This window comes from Strix aluco, chromosome 3 (genome assembly GCF_031877795.1).
Source record: "Strix aluco isolate bStrAlu1 chromosome 3, bStrAlu1.hap1, whole genome shotgun sequence".
In the NCBI taxonomy this organism is placed as follows: Eukaryota; Metazoa; Chordata; class Aves; order Strigiformes; family Strigidae; genus Strix; species Strix aluco.
In genome coordinates this window covers 77,764,848-77,785,450 of record NC_133933.1, presented here as the reverse complement: position 1 = coordinate 77,785,450, position 20,603 = coordinate 77,764,848, and the positions used below count along the sequence as shown (strand labels likewise).

At 38.2% G+C, this 20,603-nt stretch overlaps 2 protein-coding genes across 3 annotated transcripts in view; one reads left to right on the top strand and one right to left on the bottom strand.

The window, feature by feature from the left end:
* The window catches only part of NT5DC1 (5'-nucleotidase domain containing 1), a 169,332-nt gene that overhangs the window by 26,722 nt on the left and 122,007 nt on the right, over positions 1–20,603 (top strand). For both annotated transcript variants that reach the window (XM_074819292.1, XM_074819291.1), the window contains one exon: positions 1,118–1,199. In XM_074819292.1, coding sequence (XP_074675393.1) covers positions 1,118–1,199 — 82 coding nt within the window. The remainder of the gene's footprint in view (positions 1–1,117; positions 1,200–20,603) is intronic.
* On the bottom strand, positions 6,704–14,891 carry COL10A1 (collagen type X alpha 1 chain). The gene is made up of 3 exons (XM_074820746.1): positions 14,797–14,891; positions 13,976–14,129; positions 6,704–8,619 (listed from the first exon to the last, which is right to left on the bottom strand). The coding sequence occupies exons 2-3, from the start codon at positions 14,112–14,114 to the stop codon at positions 6,725–6,727; spliced, it is 2,034 nt and encodes a 677-aa protein (XP_074676847.1). The 5' UTR covers positions 14,115–14,129; positions 14,797–14,891; the 3' UTR covers positions 6,704–6,724.

The following is a 20,603-nucleotide window of genomic DNA, read 5'->3' as shown; positions in this document are numbered from 1 at the left end:
TAGCGATGTTAAGGGGTTTTTTTTTCGGTTTCTGAATGTTTCCCTCTCTAGAAAATGCTTTATGCTTACAAAATGGGTCGTTATTCAGGTATCAGTACAGTGGTCAGGATACAGAGAGCGGCAATGCTGTGAAACCTGTTAACAGTTGCCTTGAAATTTATCCTAATGTAGGTGTGGAAAGCCTGTAAAAACACTACAAAGATACTTTTCATGGTATACAAACTCAGAGGCTATACCACCTGCTTTACTGCTGCTGGGTTACCTTATAACTCTGAGCACCTCTTGCAGACTCCGTAGCTAATCCTCTGCTCTGTAATATTGGCTGGCTGTGTAATTGCATCTATTTAATTCAGCACTCATAAAATTTGTGGCATTTGAGAGTGCTGTGAGTCTCAGCTGGTTGAGAAGCTTTTCCTCTTCCTTGGTGAGATGCTGGAAGGGCGGCTGAGGTCAGCTGGAGCTCTTCTATGCCTGGGCAGCTTTCTAGGAACATCGAGAGGCTGTTCACAAGCACAGATCGCCTTCGCCTGTCCTTCTGCCAGAGCTGGGGTTTGGCAGTCTTCAGACTACAATGCAATGCAGTGCTCAGCCTGTCTTCTGGATGAATGTTTTATACGTTGTTTGGGGTGGAGTTGTTGGCAGAAGGGCATTATCTCTAAATTATAGTGAAGGGTTTTGCCAGCTCTGAGGGTGGAAGGTGATATAAGTGCCAGGCTGTAGATAATGTCGACCTGCTAATTAAGTACAGTATCTGCAGCTCTAGGCACTTTTTTTTCCCAAATGTCAATGGAATGGCTCATTTAGTAAATTGTTATTCTGCCTAATGCCCCCCTTTGCTGTAACATTTTAGAGTTCCTCACAAATATGAATCCTTTCTCCTTTCCCCTTCGTCCCCCCACCCCCACCATAAGCTTCTGAAGTAGGGAGATAACTTGTCTGCAATTACCCAAAGTTAAGCCAGGTACTACTGAGTCCTGATGTCCTGAACCCTACTGTCTAAGACTGTTTTATTCCAAATACTTTTGTTTATTAATGGCTTTTCTGTCACTGTTTCAATATGAAAGCTCAAAATAGCTGATACTTGACATAATGACTAGGTGCCTTTTCACTTTTACAGCATGATGATCAGAAAAAATATGACTTCTGGAAGGATATGGTGGCTGCTATCCAGCATAATTATAAAATATCAGCTTTTAAAGGTAAGTGGGTTCACTGGAAACTGACCTGTAGTAGCTGAAAATATTACATGTGCTTGCCAGAACAAATACATTTGCAAGTATACTGTAGGCTACTCAACACAGCTTTTACTTTTCAAGCCTACAAATAGTTGTATAGTAGACACATGTTTATCCTGGACTAAGATTCCTGTTATATGGAATAGAACATATTTGTCATTACTATTTCTATTTCATTTAGCTAAAGCTGTTTTGCTATCTTTAATAACACTTGTGATGTGCTACTTCACTGAATTTAGAGGAAAAATGGTTTCTTACCATGATTAATATGGTAATGTGGACATCCTGTATCTGTATTTTGGTGCTATTCCGTATGTTCTTGTAATCATAACTAAAATCAGAAATGCATTGGGAAAAAAATTAAAGTACTAACTAATACTTGATAATTTTCTTTACCGCTCTAGTTTTGATGGGAATTCCTCATGTGGTATTGACACAATAGGGAGGAGATTGTTATTTTATTATAAACTTAATAAAAATTGCAGAGGATTTTTTTTAACAATAGCTTTTCTCCACCCAAAGCCGACCTTATAATACTGTAATATAAATCGGAATTGGAAAACATCTTGGATACCCTTCAGCTAGAAATTAATTTTATTCTTTCACGGATTTAACTTCTGAGTTTCTATTAGGCATATAAAATAAGTTGATAATAAAGGCTAACAGTCTTGTGTGTGCACACAGTTAATTGAAATTATTTTTAACTATTTTTTTGGTAAAAAGATTATGTGCAGCTCAGTTCAGAATTCTGTATCATTTTGCTGACAGTATTTTCCAATAAAATTACCTCTGTTAATGCAATATTCATTTGGCATGGATGTAGTTTGGACTCTCTTAAAACTTACCTTTAGCTGTACTACTTTCTGTATTCCTTTCAAATGTAATTGACAAAATTGTCTGAGAGGTTCCAAACAGAAATAGAAGTTGATGTCAGGATGCATATTGTAAAAGACAACAAGATATTCCTGAAATGTTTTGGTTGTTGTTCTTGTGTTTCCACTGGAGCTTGGAGTGTGACTGGTAGTTAAGAATTCCCCTAGGAACTCCTTCATACATTGAGTAAATGTATCCTTTGTTTTCTGCTGACATTAAACGAATCCTAATCAACTATAACTATTTTAACAAAAATACTAAGTCTTTTTTCAGATCATGAAAGCTCTTTGTTTTAAAGGTGTGGATCATGCAGCATTTGGCAAAAAGAATAATTTTTAAAAGTGTTCTTTGGAAATTAATTAGATCAAACAAAAACTAAAGTCTGATCCTTGAACTCATATAAATAATTGCTCGGTTTTATTTATATATGAGTGTCTGCTTGTGCGTACATGTGTACGTTCATGCATATACCTACCTATAGGTATATATTTTTATATGTAAGCATGGAATCTGCATACAAACAGATGTGTGATATGAGTTAATCCTTTCTAACTCTTATCAGAGTTGGTACCTAATTTAATACACCTCATTCTCTGTTGTAAAAGTTATGAGGCACATGCACAACAGCATTGAAATATAAGAAAACGTATTAACTGGTAGGCATGAGTTATATTGGATAAAGCTCTGTAAAATCAGAAGTGAAACAATGCAGATTGTATACACTACTTAAATATTTTAATACACAGAGGTGCTAAACTCTGTCATGCATCACTTTGAAAGGCTTCATAGTGGTCTTATTTCCCTTTTAATAAGATGGTCCAGTCGATAAAGCACTGAACAGGGAGTCAGAAGAACCAGAGATACTATCTTCCTGTATCACTTAACTGTGATATTCCCATGGCTTACCTCTTTTTTCTTCAGATCCCTCTGTGAAATGAGAATAATGGTACTAATCTTCTGTCACAAGTTTGTGCCAAAGAGATTTTTGCCCCCCCCCCCCCCCCCCGCCCCCCCTTGGTTGTAAGCTAATAGACCTTCCTGAGGAAACTCCTAAACCTGGCTTCAGCCCAACATCTACATACCAGGAAGCCCCACCGTCTTTCTTAGCCCAGAGCCTGGCCTGAAAACCACAGCCTCTTGACTTAACTCCATGCCCTCGATGCCTTGTAGAGGGTTTAACCCTTCAGAGAAAAGCAGTGATCATTAACAGTTAGTCAAGGTATAATTTCAAAAGCACACTTATTAAGTGGTCAGTTGAGGAGACGCAAAGTTCCCAAGTTGAAATGCTGTCTTAGTAGTGCCATTGTCAGTGATGGAGCAGAACGACTGACCATTTTATTTTTTGAAATCCATTAAGTGTTTGCAGTTCACTTTGGTTTGTCAGTATGCCCTTGTTTCTCTATGTCCCTTCTCTTTTTCACATGATTTCTTTGATCATAATCAGGTGTCTGGTGGATTTTGCTTTTCATTGTCTTAGCTATGGTAATTGCCTTAGATAATTGCCCTGTGATATTGGTTTTGGATGGCTCTTTCAGGTAGGCATGATTGTTCTGACTCAGCTTAATGAAGGTTATTAACCCACTTGTCTGCTTGTAAGGAAGTGAAGAACTGACTCTTGCAGATGAAAAGTAAGAGGGTTCCAAAATGATGGTCTTGTGTTATTCAGACCTTCCTTTGTAAAGAATAACTCAAAAAAAAAAGGGAGAATCTATTAAACAATACAATCAGAAAAATGTGATGTCAGATAGCAATGAACACAGATAGTCATATTTGCAAAATGGTAATTTCTTACCTGCCAGAATGCCCCCTGCAATTGTTATCTGAGTTGAGCATTAAATTAGTTGAGAATCCTTTCTGCAAATCTTTAACTTATTACTGGACTATTTTGCAACTTGAAGGTGATTAACATTACTTTGTACGTGTTTCATTTAGTGTACGTTCTAAAGACATTAGTAAAGAGCATTTTTAAAGGAAACATCATGTGGCAATGTATTTTACACCATATGAATATGTGGACAGAGGTCCACAAGACATCATGGAAACAAAATTTGGTCTTCAGAGGAGTAATGAGGGCTTGAAGTACTGTATAATTATTTCCATGTGACAAACTTCAGATCTAGTTATTTTTTCGACAGAAAAATCAATCGTTTTTGCAGGACGAAGTTGCCTCATATAACTTCTTAAAGCAGAATTTTTTTAAAATTTCCCTTCTTAAAGGCTAATTTCTCTATCTTGCATGATTGTCTTTCCCTGTAATTTCCCTGAGAGTTCTGAAAACCATAGCATTGGTGGTTATATAGTGCAAATGATATATTTGTAATATTTTCAATCAGTTCATAAAATTATATTTCATTTTGGAAGTAAAAAGATCAAGGCTAATGTGGCAGCAGAGACTTTATAAATTCGAGGAACAAAGATTTTAAAGGACAAAACCTGATATAAAGTGAGTGGATGATAAGGATTAGTGAACTGTGCTTTTAAGAATATTGTCTGGGCCCAGTGCCTTTTGCAGAGACTAGTTAATTGGAATCACAGGACAGTAACGTACTGCTGAGCACCAAGCATCTCCAACAATTTGAAACATGTGCTTTGGCATACATTTCATATGCAAAGCAATTAACCAGAAATTTTACAACTACTGAGCAGTATTTTCCAGTTCCTGTACCCAGTCCCTCTATTTGTTTCTGAAACAAAAGTGCCAGATTGGTTGAATGTATGGGCAGCAGCACATGCTGTGTTTAAATACTGGAAAGTGCTGTTGAACTAATGCAAGTGACTGCACAGGAAAACATTTTCAGTGCAAAAAAGAGATAATTCTTAGGAGATGTGTAATTAATGTTTGGTCTAAAACAGGAAGATAGGAAAGTGGGAATAGACAATTCAGACTCAAGTGTCTTGAGTTTTGTTTTGGCTTGAAAGAAAAGTATCGCAGGATTGCTACTTATAAATTGGTGGTACTGTCACTGTATTATTTCCATACAAACATTTGTGTGCAGTGTTTATAACAGTAGTACCAATTTGCTTGCCTAGGTTTACTTGGCTGCTAAAATAAGCAGATCTCGCGTTACACTCTCTACTTAAGCATTTATTATTTTACCGAAGTATAGCCAAAACCACAGGCTTCCTTATCCAGCAGCACTTAATAAGGAGAGAAAAAACAATTCTGCAAAGTTCTTGATAGCTCTTTACAGTAGTTTCCAAAACATTATATAGTTTTGCTAATGATGGATCAACCTAAAGGTGTCCTCGCTTTTTTTATTAATCCCAAAGTATTACCAAGTACTTAGGAAATTGCTGTTTTCAAATGTATACAACATAATAAACAGATTCTGCTTTCATGAAGAAATGGTAATATCACAAAACTTTTGAACATAGGCCTATGTACTTTTAGTGCAAGTGATTAAAAACTTCTGTTTAAAAAAAAAAGAAGCTGAAAGTAATAATTTAAAGAGTTGATAAGATCTTGATGTGTAAGATACAGTTACCATTCATGTGCTTTAAAAGTAATTGGAAGAAATGTGTGATCAAACTATTATAGTTTCATAATTTATAAGCACCATTAACTTTTCATAGTGCCATAATAGATTAATATAATGTCTAATATTTGTAAGACATGAGTGTATGTAGGTATGGTAAATATGATTATATCTACTGACTAATTACTGTCATCTGATAAATTTACTATGTAAGTAAAATACATTCCTACATTATTTTGTTTTGAGGGAATGAACTGTTCAGAGAAAATCAGTGCCAAAGTTGTCTCCAATTTTGGGTTGGTAAAGCTGTTCTGATTTTGTGAGTATCTGCATGCTTGTGAAGATATGTTGTTAATGTTTGGATTTGGTGATAGTTGTTTTACGGTGCTCTGAACATTGTAGTTTTACATTAGGAGCTTAAAAATTATTGAACTAGTTTGTTGCTGCAAATTACAAAATGTGCATCAAACAAAGCTAAGTGGATTTCTAGGCTTCAAATGTGGTTGCTTTTTCATATTGTGAAAGTCTTAGATCTTCTGTAACAGGTAATAATTTGTAAATCTACCTTTCTCCAAGGTAGTTTTTCATTAATAAGAAAAGTGGAACTAAATTAAAACATTGACATGGTATGCACTGCATTAGAATTATTTTCTTGATGCCTGTTTGATAGTTTAAAGATGAAGCTGGCAGATAGCAGAATGTTCCTGTAGTATATTATCCAGCTGTTGTGATGACTGTGGTTTATCTGAGACTGTTTATTTTGAATAATACCTTCAGTTAATTCAAGTATGGTAAAGTATGATTTAGAGTCCTGAATTGACTACTTTCTGTTATGAGAAGTGATAGAAATTTTTATTTTTTTTTTTAAAAAAGAGGCTGGTGCATTACATTAATTCATAAAATTTTAATGTTGCATTCAGTTGGACAATTGATCATCATTTGAAACATTTCTTATGACAATTCTCTAAAAACATACAATATTATTCTACTAGGTTTGAACTGATCTCTTCTACCTTCTCACTCCCTCCTCCATTTCAGTTGCAAAATTGAAGTTGCATGACCTGCTAATGACAAATGAGATCAGCACCTATTAAATGGGTCTGAAGGAGAGAGCGTCAGGACAGTGTAAGTTGAATGTTGTTAGATATGAGCAAAGAGGAAACCTGAGAAAGAAGAGTGAACGTAGTCAGAGGAATAGAGACCATTAGATTCTGAATTGGGCAGTTGGAGCCATACTTGATCGTTCTCCATGAGATCGATGACAGCACTGCCAGAAGCCTGGTCAAGGTATCCTTTCTTGTATTCATCATAGGTGTACATGAGTGGGGAACCATTTTTGTAGAGTGCAACCCAAACATTTGTTCCTTTTGCATGTACGTGGTAGGAGAAATAGTACAGTCCAGGGATCCTGCAGGTGAAGATTCCTGTTCTGGGGTCATAGTGTTGTTGCCTATTGTACAAGATTTTATCAAATTTGATGGGTACTGTTGCTCCAGGGTAGGCTTTTGAGAGGATGACACTGAAAGCAGACACTGGCATCCCTGTAAGAGCTTGGTTTACTCCTCCTTTTATGAAAGACATTCCTGACAGCTCCCGAGACTCTCCTGCTTTAACATAGCTTTCAGGCATCTGTGGGACTACAGCTTGGCCGGGGGGACCAGGAGGACCTGGGGGGCCTGGCAAACCAGGCTCTCCATTGTTGCCTTTAGGCCCGGGGGGTCCAGGTGGTCCCATGGGTCCACTTAAGCCTTTAGTAGAAATACCTGCTGGGCCTGGCAGCCCTGGTGCTCCTGGCTCACCCTTCGCACCGGGGGCTCCTGGCAGGCCAGGGGGGCCAATGGGGCCTCTGATCCCAGGTATTCCTGACGGCCCTCGGGGGCCTGGCTCGCCATTGATCCCTGGCACTCCCTTAACTCCTTGCGGACCCACTGGACCGGGCAGGCCAGGTAGCCCAGCATGGCCAGTGTCACCTTTTGGACCTGGGAAACCTGGGTGTCCCTTGGGACCAGCAAGACCCTGCTCACCCGGGTATCCTGGTTTTCCCTCTAATCCTGGTAGACCTCGTTCACCCTTGGCCCCTGGGAATCCTGGGAGGCCTGCAGGGCCCATGTCACCTTTGGGCCCAGGTAGGCCATTCTCACCGGGCAAGCCTTTGAGTCCTTGAGGGCCCAAGTTCCCTGGTGGCCCAGCAGGCCCTGGTTCTCCTGGCACACCAGCTGGGCCTTGGTCTCCTTTAGGTCCTGGAAGGCCAGGAGGACCTTCAGGCCCTCTGTGTCCCTTCATCCCTGGCAATCCTGGCTTTCCAAATCCTGGAAGACCCGGGGATCCAGGCAAGCCTGCAGGTCCAGGGTGTCCCTTGGCTCCGGGGATGCCTGCTGCTCCTGGTGGTCCCATTGGCCCAGGCTTGCCAATGCCAGCTTCTCCAGGCTCTCCTGGGGGACCCTGGGGACCTGGGATACCAGCCGCTCCAGGTGCACCTGGTAAACCTCTGTCACCTTTCATCCCTGGCTGACCTGGAAGACCGTTTTCGCCAGGCTTCCCTACCCCAGCAGGACCAGGGAGGCCCCGGGGTCCCTGTGGGCCTGGAAGACCCCTGCTACCTGGGCGGCCTGGAACGCCAAATCCATTTTCTCCTTTTTGTCCATTTATACCAGGGATACCTGGCTCTCCCTTCTCCCCAGGGAGGCCCCTTGGTCCTTGAGCTCCTGGAGGGCCTTGTGGTCCTGGCTTGCCAGGAACGGACAGTCCTGCGGGGCCGGGAGTGCCGGGGGGTCCTTGTGGACCTCTTGCCCCTGGGAGCCCAACAGGTCCGGCTTCTCCTTTCTCACCATTTAGTCCTCTGTCTCCTGGCTTTCCTGGTAGACCTGGCATGCCTGGCTTTCCAACTGCAGAAAATCCAGGTGGTCCTGGGGGACCAGGAGGGCCTTGGGGGCCAGGACTTCCAAACCCTGGCTTTCCTGCAGGACCTGGTTGTCCTCTTGGTCCAATAGGGCCTGGGGGACCAGGGGGTCCTTGTTCACCCCTTATCTGCACACCTGTGAGAGAGAGAAAAACAGGTCAACCAGGGCAGCTGTAACAGATTTGCAGACTTGTAGCATGGTAGTGAAATGTGTGAAGGATTAACTTAACTTGAACCTCATAGAAGTCAAGTTTCTAATACTGTGTTTGGTCACTGAGAACCTGACTTTTAGAGCAAAAGTGTCTCAGAGCTTTTACAAGTAACAAGTGCAAATTTGATGGAGTTCTGTTGTGAGCTATAAGGCCGCTAGAATTTTATTTGGCTTCAATATATTTAGGGTCATCAGAGAGTTTAAAAGATGCTGTGCAAGTAGATGCAAGCTGTTGAGGAAAGGGAAAAAAAAAAAAAACAGCTAAATGAATTAGCAAGTCATCAGACTTGTATCTTGATGAATGAAACTGGAGAAAGCTTCCTGCTTTTCTGAAAATACTTCATGCTACATTTAAGTACTGAGATTTTTGTCTTTTTCTCTCTCACTTTCAAAAGTGGGCTCTTTTTTTGGTAAACATGTGAATGTTATATTTTCAAATACTGTCTTAAAGATTTTTGTTCGTCATAAAAATTTCACATGGTGGCGAGATCACAACTGATAATTCATCTTACTGCAGTCAGAATTCTGTCATTGTTTTGGGTTTTTTTAATAATACTTCATTTTCTTAGTTATAAAAACAGCAGGTGGAGCCACTTAACCAAATGTCACAAATCGAGATATAAACAAACAAGCTTACTGCTTAGTTTTCTGTGCACTTTGAGAGCTTGCAGCTTCATGTTGGAATTAGGATGCTGATTTGTGGGACGTTACAGACAAGATTAACATGGATATTGGGAGACTGCTTCAGTAGTTTGCAGCAACTGGCAGCATTATACGATTCATCATTATATGATGAATATTAATTTAAGAAATCATTTTAAAAATAAAAACAGGGATTTAGAAAGAACCTGGATTTTGTTTCTTGTGATGCCAATGTATTCTGTTTGATGCTTTTTTAGAAATGATTGATAATTGATCAACAACTGGATCAGCCGAAATGCGCATTTCAGTCTCTTACAAAGAGAGCAGTTTGTGTGTGTATATATAGTTTATGCACTGACTCTTCTAGTGTCTCTTCGATAATAAATTGCTTTTTCCAATCTGTGGCTAGTCTTGATGAACCAAAAATGAGATGGAGGAAGAAAACTGTTCTTGTACATATTGTATTTTAAAAAATAGAGGTGTGTATATGAAATACACTTGATTTTGGTTTGATACTGGATCTGCAGGGTAGCTTTCTTCCTATATTGCCAGGGAAATTCTTCTTATCTACCAAGTATAGAGAGTTCACTTCCTTTTTTGCTGATGCATGAAATTAGCACAAATGTATATCTCCTTATTTTGCACACCTTCCTATCTCATCTTCCTTAAGGCAAATGAAAAGTTGTTAAAATCCTACACATAGAAAGCAAGCAATGTCTGTGATTTATTGAAAAACTTAAAATGCAAACACATATCCTTCTCAGCTGCAAAGGAGATTGTGGAATCTGTGAGTACCAGTGACAAGTCTAATATGCTTTGGTTATCTTACTGATATTGTTGGATTTCTTACTACTGAACTCCCAGATTCGGTAGGGTGCAATTGCACGTTGGCTTTCTTGTTATATAGGTGACATAAGATATGGCAAATTTTAAGAACTACATCTGTGAAAAAATAATCTGGAAAAGGCTTAACCCTGTTAGAATTAACATACCCTGCAGTAGAAGTGACATGTAAATGTTCTTTACATATGACACATTTTCTTCACCATAGATAAGAGAGCTGCCATCAGAGAAAACAGCTTACTCAGCTGGAGGGCTTGGAATTTATTACATAGGTTCTATCTATGGATAGACCTTCAAAAACTTCTGCTCACATCAGAGAACACAGGCAGGTCAGATCAAAGCCTTAATACAAATTCCTAAACAGGTGCCTGAGCTAATCCTGTTCCAGTTGTAAAGCATTAGGGGAAAAATACAGATAGGTTTTTACATCAACTGCCTCAAATCCAAACCCAAGTATTTATGTGAGTACTTTGGCAGGAGACAACAGTGACCCCAGCCAGGTCTGCTTTTTCATAATGATAACTCAAGGAACTATGTCCAGGCCTACCAACTGTATATTGTTCTTCAGCAGTCAGAGTGAGTTTAATTTCTGCACAGGGGGCCAACATTCATTTTATTCAGCTGTGTTTAAGTAACATGCAGTTACTTCACTTGATCTGATTTTTTTTTTTTTTTTTTGGTGGCAAATTGCATCAGACTCAAAGTGCTTGTCTTGCTTTTTACAATGTTTTAGATGCAACTTTCTATCAGTCCTAGGTTCACAAGGTGGTGGGTGCTGCCTTTTTCGCATAAGATGCTAAGGGCTTTGTCAGTGTTCATGTTGTTATAGAGATTTTCTGTGAGGACCTACATTGTTTAAAAGTTGTGCTGCTTTTAGATTAAGATGTCTGGTAATTGTGCTGTCTAGAGACAATGGTAATTCCTCTGAGGAAAGGACAGCTGAACACATTAATGAAATAGGATTTTTACCAGGAGAATTGAAGTAGTGGTTGGGTATTCTTTTATGTGTCTTGGAACATATCTTGATGCAAAACTGGGTTTACGTTATCTGAGTGCGGTCAAACCCTATTTATGTATTGAATTAAGTGAAGACTTTAACATAACCTGCAATAATGGCTTATTTAAGCATTGCTGAACAGTCAGACTTAATTCAATGATTATTTGCAACTAGGACTTTTCAAAGATTTCAAGCCAAAGAGCTACTGGTTTAAAAATTATGTCCTGGTAGTTTTAAAAAATGGTAACACTAAAGAAAGTATGTGAAGAACAAGATTTGTAAAACTGTTAAAACAATTTCACCAAATTAAGTGAGGCTGTAATAGGTTTTGCTTGCCAACAGAAATTATATGATGTATACATGTTGTCCTGAGTCACCAGTTTGGGCCTAGACTGAAATTTTAGTTCCAGGCTGCTTTTTGACAAGACTGTACAAAATAAAAAGAGAATGTATTGGTAACTAAATCTCTAGAAGCCAATGTTTGTGACCAAATAGGAACAGTAAGTAATGATGAAAAGCTTGCCATATGCTACTTGCATACGGAAGAACTCACTCGACAATAGTTAGAATTTGGTTCTGTAGTCTCCTGTTTTATTCTTCCATGATTGTCTCAGACTAGAAATTGTTATCTAACAGTCTGCCCTCTTTAAACTCTTCTAAAAACCCTCCATAGGATGCTTGATTTCGAGACTGAGGAATAGCAATGGTTTTCCAGTCCTCCATTTTGGTGATTGTTCCCCAAACGAAGATTTGTCAAGCAGTTTTGAATGACTGGACTCCCACCTCTGTAAAACTGTAGGCTGTTCCTGCTTTTGAGGTCTAGTATATAGTCTTTATTGCCTTTCCTAAACAGACAGCATTTTACACCTCTCACATGTTGATATAATGATTTTCATTCTAAATATGAAGTTTCATGCACGTTAGATTCTGTGCTAGTATATAAAGTGAAAACTTAGTTCAGGACAATTCATTTTCCCCTTTCGCCCCATTTCCTGTCTACCCTGCTCCTTCCTTAATTTGCTGATGGTATTCCCCTTTCCAGATATTTTCTATAGAGGGGAAAAAACAAACACTACAAGAAGAGGAGTGAAGTATGTTAGAGGATAACCAAGTAAATATTGTACTTCACTTTAAAATAATACAAATATGTAAATGAATCTGAATAAAGTCATGGAAAAACACTGTGAAAAGTTAATGAGGGGAGAGGGAGGAAATGCAACTTTTACTCAGTGGGAATGCCAGTTAGTAAATCCTCAGATACATGGTACATAAACAGCTACCCTAAATTCAATCTGAGAGTGCTGGTAGGATTTCTGAAAGTCCTCATGCTGAAGGCAAGGGATGAAACTGTGACAGTGTTTTGGTACAGCCCAGAAGAACATTTTGGGGGGGGGGGTGATTTTTCCAGCCATGCTGCTTTCACTTGGCTCTTACTGCAGAGCGTTCTTGGAGCATGCGGGCTGGAGCTAGTTGGGGTGAGACCAGGGCTGCGTCTTTGGACTTGATGTATGCTGCTCATGAGCATCCAGTCCATAGGATCAGACTAGAGCTATTCTGAAACAAAACCTCCTAAATGAAGGTAATGTGGATGTCATGTCCTAAACAGCTATTCTGCTCTCCAGATCTGCTTCTGTTGTGCTACCTTATTTTCTAATGCAGATTTAGTGTAAAATGTCCTTTTTCTCGTGAAGGGAAGCTTATCTGCAAATGCTCTTTTGAGTCCCTCATTCAGTTTCCTCATTTCTGCCCAAGTATGATTATTATAACTAAAAGTAGATGGGCTACAGCAAACGTGAAAGCTATTCTGAATAGCCTGTTGATCCCTGAAAGAAAAGAATGTTGTTCTGGGGAGGGGGTGGGGGGAGGAGGGGGTAGTGTGGGATGTTTACAACGAAGATTCAGTTCTCCTAATTTTAGTGATGATTCTTTTGAATAGAGACAATCCATGAAATAAATATATCAAGAAAATAAAACCAGTACCTAGGAAGTCAGAAGTTTTGATTTCAAGTTTTTAAAAAAGGCTTTGGCCTAAGCATGGAAAAATAAAACAGAACTCAAATGGTTTCAAACCCTAAGTATAGCCATTCATTTGACTTAGAAGGACAGAGAGGGTACCCAGAAATAAGATGTCACAATATATAATACTGCAATTATATCTTGCCATAAGACTGATTTATGGAGAGGACTTTATAATAAAGCTAGAATTGTTATATTACTGTGAGATTAATCTGAAAAAGTATAAGCTTAAATCACTCATGGAAAAACTAGGTAGAGGTTTATGTCACATTTATGACTATATATCAATTTATTTTGCCTTTCTAGACTTTAAACAGGTCTTCAGTTGGCCATGTGTATCAGGTACCTATTTAAATTCACACCTAAGGTCTGTTTTGAGTAGAGATGACAGAGTATGTAAAACATCTTTCTGAATATTGTAGATGACAGGTCTATTGTTAAATTTGAGGATAATTTGCATGTTGTACATAATTATGTACACAATCATGTTGTATTATTCCCACTACTGAAGATCAGGGCTGTAGCTCTGATTTTGTTTCTGCTCTATATGCCTTTAGTGATTATTGTGTAAAAAAATTTGTCTGTGACAAGTGGGCATCTTTGTCAATAGGAGGCAACTACCTGAGCCACTACCAGTTCTTTCTGCAGTGATGACATTATTTTAATAAACCTAAACTGTTAGTGAAAATTGAATACCAATAGTATAAACAAAGAGCGTATGTTCATGTATTGACCCACTAGGAATAACTGTGTTAGTTTATTATCAAAAAATAGTAAACTTACCTTGACTCTTTACATTGAATGGTAGAAAATGTGGCCCCTTGATGCTGGATTGTTTCTGATATCTCTCAGAAAAATATCCATCGCTACCATGGACAATGTTCAGACAAAACAGCAGCAGTAAGGATATTTGTAAATGCATGTTTCCAAATCTGTTCTGTGTTAGAAAGGGAAGAAAAAGTTTGTATCAAGAAAAGCTGCTCAGTTCTGTTTCTTAAAGTTTCTTAACTTTAGAGTTTTCTTAAAGTATTGGTATTAAAAGTAACATTATTTTGTGCTTACTTCCTCCTGTTTTCACTAGCTGTGAAAAATTTTCTAAGAAAAAGAGAATCAGTTTTGCTGTCTCTTTGAATGATAGAACTCTTGTATAGATAACTTATAGGCAATGGTCTCACTCTTAGGAAAAGAATCCTTTTAAATAGATACCAGCTTGTTTAAAATCACTGTCTTCAGAAACAGTGGTTATTTTCCTAGTTATACTAGGGCTCCAAAAGTAAATTCAGGAATTGCATATATCTAAACTCCTGAAATGAAGTTTACAGTGGAAACACATAGACACTCTACCATGACCTTATTGCCTCTCTCTGATGCTATAGCAAATGAAGCACGAAGTCCTGGCTCCTTCAGCATCAGTGGCAAAAAATCTCACATTGCCTTGCATGAAACCACGCTTTTATCTGAAGCCTTTCAAATAGCCCCAGTGGCAGTAAGGATGCTGTCACAGGCCCTTAAATATCAACCCCCTTCCCTCCCCAGCCAGAAAGCATGTATCCTGTAGAAGTTAAGTTCAAAACTAAATAGAATGAAATGAAATCATAACATACCAAAATGTTGTGAAGCTCCAATGCAGAGTGGTAGAGCAGTGAATCCTCCTCTATTGAGGACTACTTCTGCCACTGGTGAGTGAGCAGAAGCTGATGATTTCAAGTGTCACCCTTGAGTATTTATATGATTTTCCCCCTAGTTGGGTGACTGCTGGGCATAAGCTCCTCCCCAAAAATCAGTAAGCAGTAATTATCTGTGTGTATATGTGTGTTTTTTAGGGGTGGGGGAAGTTATTTTGGGCAGTCATCCTAGATCCTGTTAAGTTTTTTCTTTTTTTTTTTTTTTTTCCCTTGCATTTCTTATTGTTGATGAAATTGTATTGCTCACAGCTTGTATTTTCTAAAATTTTATGACCCCTCTGTTTTTAAAACTGAGAAAGGTAACATTGGAAAAAATCATGAACTTGTAAGTAAGGTTGGTAATTAAGTCCTTCATTTGGATTTCTCTGTAAATGCTTTAAGGAAAGAACTATACATTTTGAACTTTGGTGAGCTGTTACTTTCAGGAGTAACCCCACTAAAGTCTGTAGAGACTACTTATGTGAGTAATTGTTCATTGGGATATGAGTGCAGAACTTAAAATCAATTAAAATGTTAATAAGAGAGTTGTGCAAGAACCTGAAGATTACTTTTAAGTCATTATTTTAGGGGATTGTTATCTTCACATTATATTTCTACACTTCTGGTTTTATGCTGAAGGTACAGTACTACGCATATGATGTATTCTGGAAGTAATGTTTTTGTATTATGAATTCTTGGAATGCAAACTTGCCTTATACAATGAGAACTTTGTGGTGTCTAGTTGTATCAAATGTATTGAAATCCATACTGCTTAAATTTGCAAGTGCTATACAGGTTGAAGTTTGGGGCTGATAGAGCTTTTTTGAGCTTTTTTGCAGTCAGCAATTAACTTCCTTTAACGTTTGTTCAATCAAATGCAGTTATTGCTGTACTTCTGCTAGAGGCATGTTTTTGCTATTAAATGATTTCAGTTTAGTAAATTTAAACTACTGCTGTTTTACTGTTGGTGGACCAAACTTGATTATAGCTTATCTCTTTTTTTTTCTTCAGATTATAAACTGGTTTTAGCAAATGAAGAAAGTTTGTTAAACCAGTCTTGCTTAATAGACTGTATCCACACATTGTAATTTCTTTTTTTTAAAATAAATAATGGAATCTTGCAGTGTTTCAGCATCACTTTGATTAGTATTCAGTATTAAATAGGCAGTAACTTTCAGTCCTTGAATTGTTTGGGACTCTGAAACATTTAAGATCAAAGGGCAAAATAAGAGAGAAGAAACAAACCCTTCTCATTTAGGATGACACTGTAGAACTAAATATATAATGCACTTAACTTTTATCAAACATTTTCAGAAGAAATACCTACATATAAATTATCTGTGTATTGAAACTCCTTTGCCAATTGAAGACTAACTTGGCATTGTTATATGATATTTGGTCTTGTAGGAGTTAGATTTTTTGGATGTCTTTGAAATTCTTTGTTTCCCTTGCACCAAAGATTAGTGGAAAAACAAAAGATAAGTGATATGTGTTGTTACTAAAGGAAGCTGAGCATGTACTACAAATTACTGTCCTGATGAAGTGAGCATGTATTTCTTCTTCAAGTTAATTTATGCCATTTGTGGAAGCTGTCTGGGGAGCCTTTTGGTGAAATACAAGCAGTCTCTATGCAGAAGAACATGTATGCACCCATATCCTAATAACAATTGTTGAAATATTGTAATCAGGCAAGAGTACTGTCATGTTATGTTATAGGAATACTAATAAATACTGTGTGTTACTGTGAGTTCTCATGCATGGTAGGTACAGAAGGGACACCTGTTACCCTTCCGACCAAAAGACTGAGCTGGTGGCCCTGAACTGCACAGCTATCCTGTGGAATGACAGGTTAACGTGGGCTGAATTTTACCTGCTTTGTGTCTTTGTTTGATTCCACACTGTTCAAGTGACAACTTTTTTGGCTTTTATGTATTATGGCAAATATCCTAGAACACAAGTTACTGTACTGAAAGAGACCAATGGACCATCAAGTCTATTCTGCTTACAATTGTGCTAATACCTTTGCTTACTAGAGGGCTGTATTAATGTTGAGAGTTAGACTGCTGCAATAATTTATTTAATGTATTGTTGAATAGTTCTTTTCTTCTATTCTTCTTCCTAGCCATCCTCTAAACAACATCATGTTCCATTTTTGTAAATAAACCCTTTCCGCTGCAGGGGTCTTCAGACTGAAGTCTGCTTTCTCCATTAAGCTTGCATGCCTGATCTGGTCACTGGTTTTCAGAGAATGTTTGCATGTCTGAGATGGCATTTCTACTCCCCATATGTGCATTCAGCTCCTTTTAATCTTTTGGAGAAGGAAGCTTTGTCCTCAAGTTGTTTTTGTAACTTCTTAAGGTGCTTAATTTAAAAATTACTCTCTATAAATTCAAATGAGAATCCAGTCATCCACTTTTGACAGAGGCAGCAAACGTATGGGCATAGAGTTTATTTCCTCCTTGAAGAAATGCAACTCCAGCCCCTTTTTTTGGTTCACATAAATCCAAAAATAGCTTTTGATTTTAAAACATTTAAATATACAGCCCTCAGTGGGAACTGTGGTTGTTGCTAATTTGACAATATTTGGTTAAGAAAGTTAAGAACAGCAGGCAACAGTTTTATGCACACAGTTTCATGCTAATTTGAAGCCTAATTCATAAATACCCCCAAAGCAGGCACACTTATGTTACAAAAGCACTAATAATGTACACTGATATTTGCCCAGCAGCCTCACTTCCTGCCTTGGCTCCTTCTGACAGGAAGGTGACTAATCTCTGTGTGTGTTTCTGTAAAAACAGGGATGATTGTGGGGTCAAAAGGTATATACAGGCAAACCCGTTGTCCTTGTGCTTAACCTGAGCTCCACCCTATTGTGCTATCTTATACTACTTCTTTGGTTTGAGGTTTTGTTTTTTGTGGGTATGGGAAATTGAGGTAGAATTGGAGTTCACTGCCTTTGTATGTTTTTCCTGTTGCTGTGGATATTTCTTATTGGCAGAGCACTGACACGCATTTAGCTCTAAGCATGCTTAAGAAAGGTAGGCTTTGGTATATATTTGCACGTGCCAAAATACAGGCAGTAGACATACTTGTGTATACCTATTTATGGTAACAGCACATTTTAAACAGGAAAGTTTATTTGCATACCTGTTTTCAAATTATAGACATTCAGATGCTTATGCATTTAGAAAGTTGTCTTTGCTTACAAATGAAGGTGTCTTCGCTCCATCCTGCTCTCCCTGTCCCACTAGCATAATGGTCAGGGGTAATTGATGTGTTGCACCACTCCAGAACTTGCTTTTTAGTTATGTATTGCCTGCTTCTTCCCATGTAAAGGTAGCCATGGGAGATGTTATGGAGAAGTAATAGTTGAAGTCCTAAGCTTAACTGCAATAAAAAGACTCAAAATAGAGTTTGTCTGGACCATATGAAGTAGGTACTGGAATCAGAGAGTCTCTAATGCCTTTCACAGCAGTCTTCAATGTTTCATCATATTTGCTGACTGAATGTCCAGTTTGTTGTTGAATGTTGTTGGAAAGCATGCACTTGCACATGCTTTTCAAAACCCCTGCTCCTTCCGTGTCTTACTGCCACAAAGTCAGTGAAAACGCATGCATAAGTAACATGGAAGTGACACCATCATTTGGGAAATGGGAACTGACTTTCATCACAATCCTGCAAATTACTTTTAAAGTGACTTGGAAGAGTCCCACAATAAGCAACTGCTTACAAGGAAGAAGTGTGGAACATCTTATTTAAGCTAAAATTGCAATAGAACAAGCAACCACTCCGTGTCACATACCTCATCCCCATCCTCATCCATTTCCCCCCCGCCCCCCCCCCCCCAAAAAAAAAAAAAGGGAAGAAAAGAAGCAAAATTCGGAGAAAAGTTGGGCTAGGTCCTTGCTGTGGTTTGGAATGGCTAAATATGTTCCTGATGCTGAAGATTTTCAGTGTGAATATGCTTAGACTTACTGTTTTGACTTAGAGTGTGCAATCTTGATTTTTGCACCAAGCACAAACCGCGTGCTCAGTTTCAAAGAACTCAACAGTTCTTTGAAAGTAATAATTCACAGCTTTAACTCAGAATTTGTCTCAATTTTAGTTATTGTTTTTTAGTCTTAATTCTGAATTTTTTGTAGTTTATAATTACTACTTAATGTTAAAATATAGTACGCAAGGAACCTGGAGGGAGTTGTTTACTCCTTTTGTTTGGCTAGGTAATCTCTGCTGTAAAGAAAGAGGCAAGAATGTGTTGGTGGGAGATCTTTCCTGTGGTTTAAAAAGTAGTCTGAAAAATTGGGAGTAACTTTTTATTGATGACATAAAACCTGAACACTGTTAAGAGGACACATTTTGCTGCTTCTGGCTCAGTATTTGTGACTAGTGCTTTCTGATGTTGTCAGTTCCAGCTTTGTTATCTGCTTGAAGTAAACGTTGAAGACTCTACCCTACTCTGTGAAAAGTTTTCCTCTATTAATGTGCTTATACCCAAAACCTGTGGTAGCTACTGTTTTGCAAAGGACTCTGATAGCTTGTAGCACCATCTCTGGTGAAGAAATTCTCTGGTCTCCAATTTTAAGTTCTCAGAGAAAGGCGCTTAGGAACTTCTAAGAGGAGTTTGAAAGCCTGCCATGGAATTAAAGGGGTAATTGGATTTCCTAGTTTGTGGTGCACTTTATGACACTCTAGAAACTCCTAAATCATCTCATACTGCATGGTATAAAACTGTCCTCTTTTTTGTCACACAATGGTGAAGAGTGTCTTCATGTTCCTGTGATAGCAACCAGGTAAGCCTTCAATGGGAGTGCAGAGGAACGAAGTGTTCCACTGTACCTTAACGGGGAAAGCTAATACAGAGGTTTTTTAGCTTCTTACTGCAAATTCACTAGCTGGGGGAAATCTGGGGGGTTTTTTGTTTATTTTTGTTGTTGTTGTTTCCTTCTTTTGTAACTATTGTTACTTTGTATTTCATGGAGGGTATTTTCTGTTCCAACACTAGCCTTGGACTGCATCAAACTAGAAAATGTGTTGGTGAAGAAAGTATTTACCTTGCTAATTGCAAAATAAGTAAGTTTTCTTTTGAGTTTCAGAATGCATGTTGTCTTTTGTAATTAATAGAGGCTTCTTGAGGTAATCTGCAGGGCTGTACAGTCCTATCTATATTCCTATTTCAAGATAACAGTAAAGAATTCTCTCTTTAAACAAACAAAACAAAAGAAACTGTGTTACTTCTACAGTCCCATACTAGTCTTTTTATAGAGTTAAAGTCCTTATACTTTTAACACTTGTAATTGTGGTTGAATAAATGCCCTACTTTCAAGTAGTAATGGAAAGATGGTCTGTATTTATTCTGGCACTGAAAAACTGACTGGTGACCAGTTTGTTCTTTTCAGCTCAGGTAGCTGTTGATCACAAGAGCTCTATTTAGTATAGCAGTGTATTTGAACAGATGACACCCACTTAAATATTTATAATTGTATTCTGACTGAATTAACTTGCAGAGACACTGAATAACCATGCTGAAACCTCAGGAAAAGATGTGTTCCACATAGGCTATAGAGAAAGCTTTGAGACTGACATGAATTTCTGATTATACATTCCTCAGAGTCAGATAGTATTGTTGATGAATGCTTTCTAACAATACTACATTGTCTGTGCCTCCATTTCATTATCCTTGTATGAAGATAAGATAATCTTCATCCATTTTAGATAATTTATGATGTTAGAGTAACAGATAACACCAG

What these genes read in the sequence shown, in the direction of transcription:
- COL10A1 (XM_074820746.1), bottom strand. Translation starts at nt 14,114, where the DNA reads ATGCATTTACAAATATCCTTACTGCTGCTGTTTTGTCTGAACATTGTC. An exon ending in ATTCAATGTAAAGAGTCAAG is followed by an intron (nt 8,620 to 13,975) that starts GTAAGTTTACTA and finishes TCTCTCTCACAG; the next exon opens with GTGTGCAGATAAGGGGTGAA.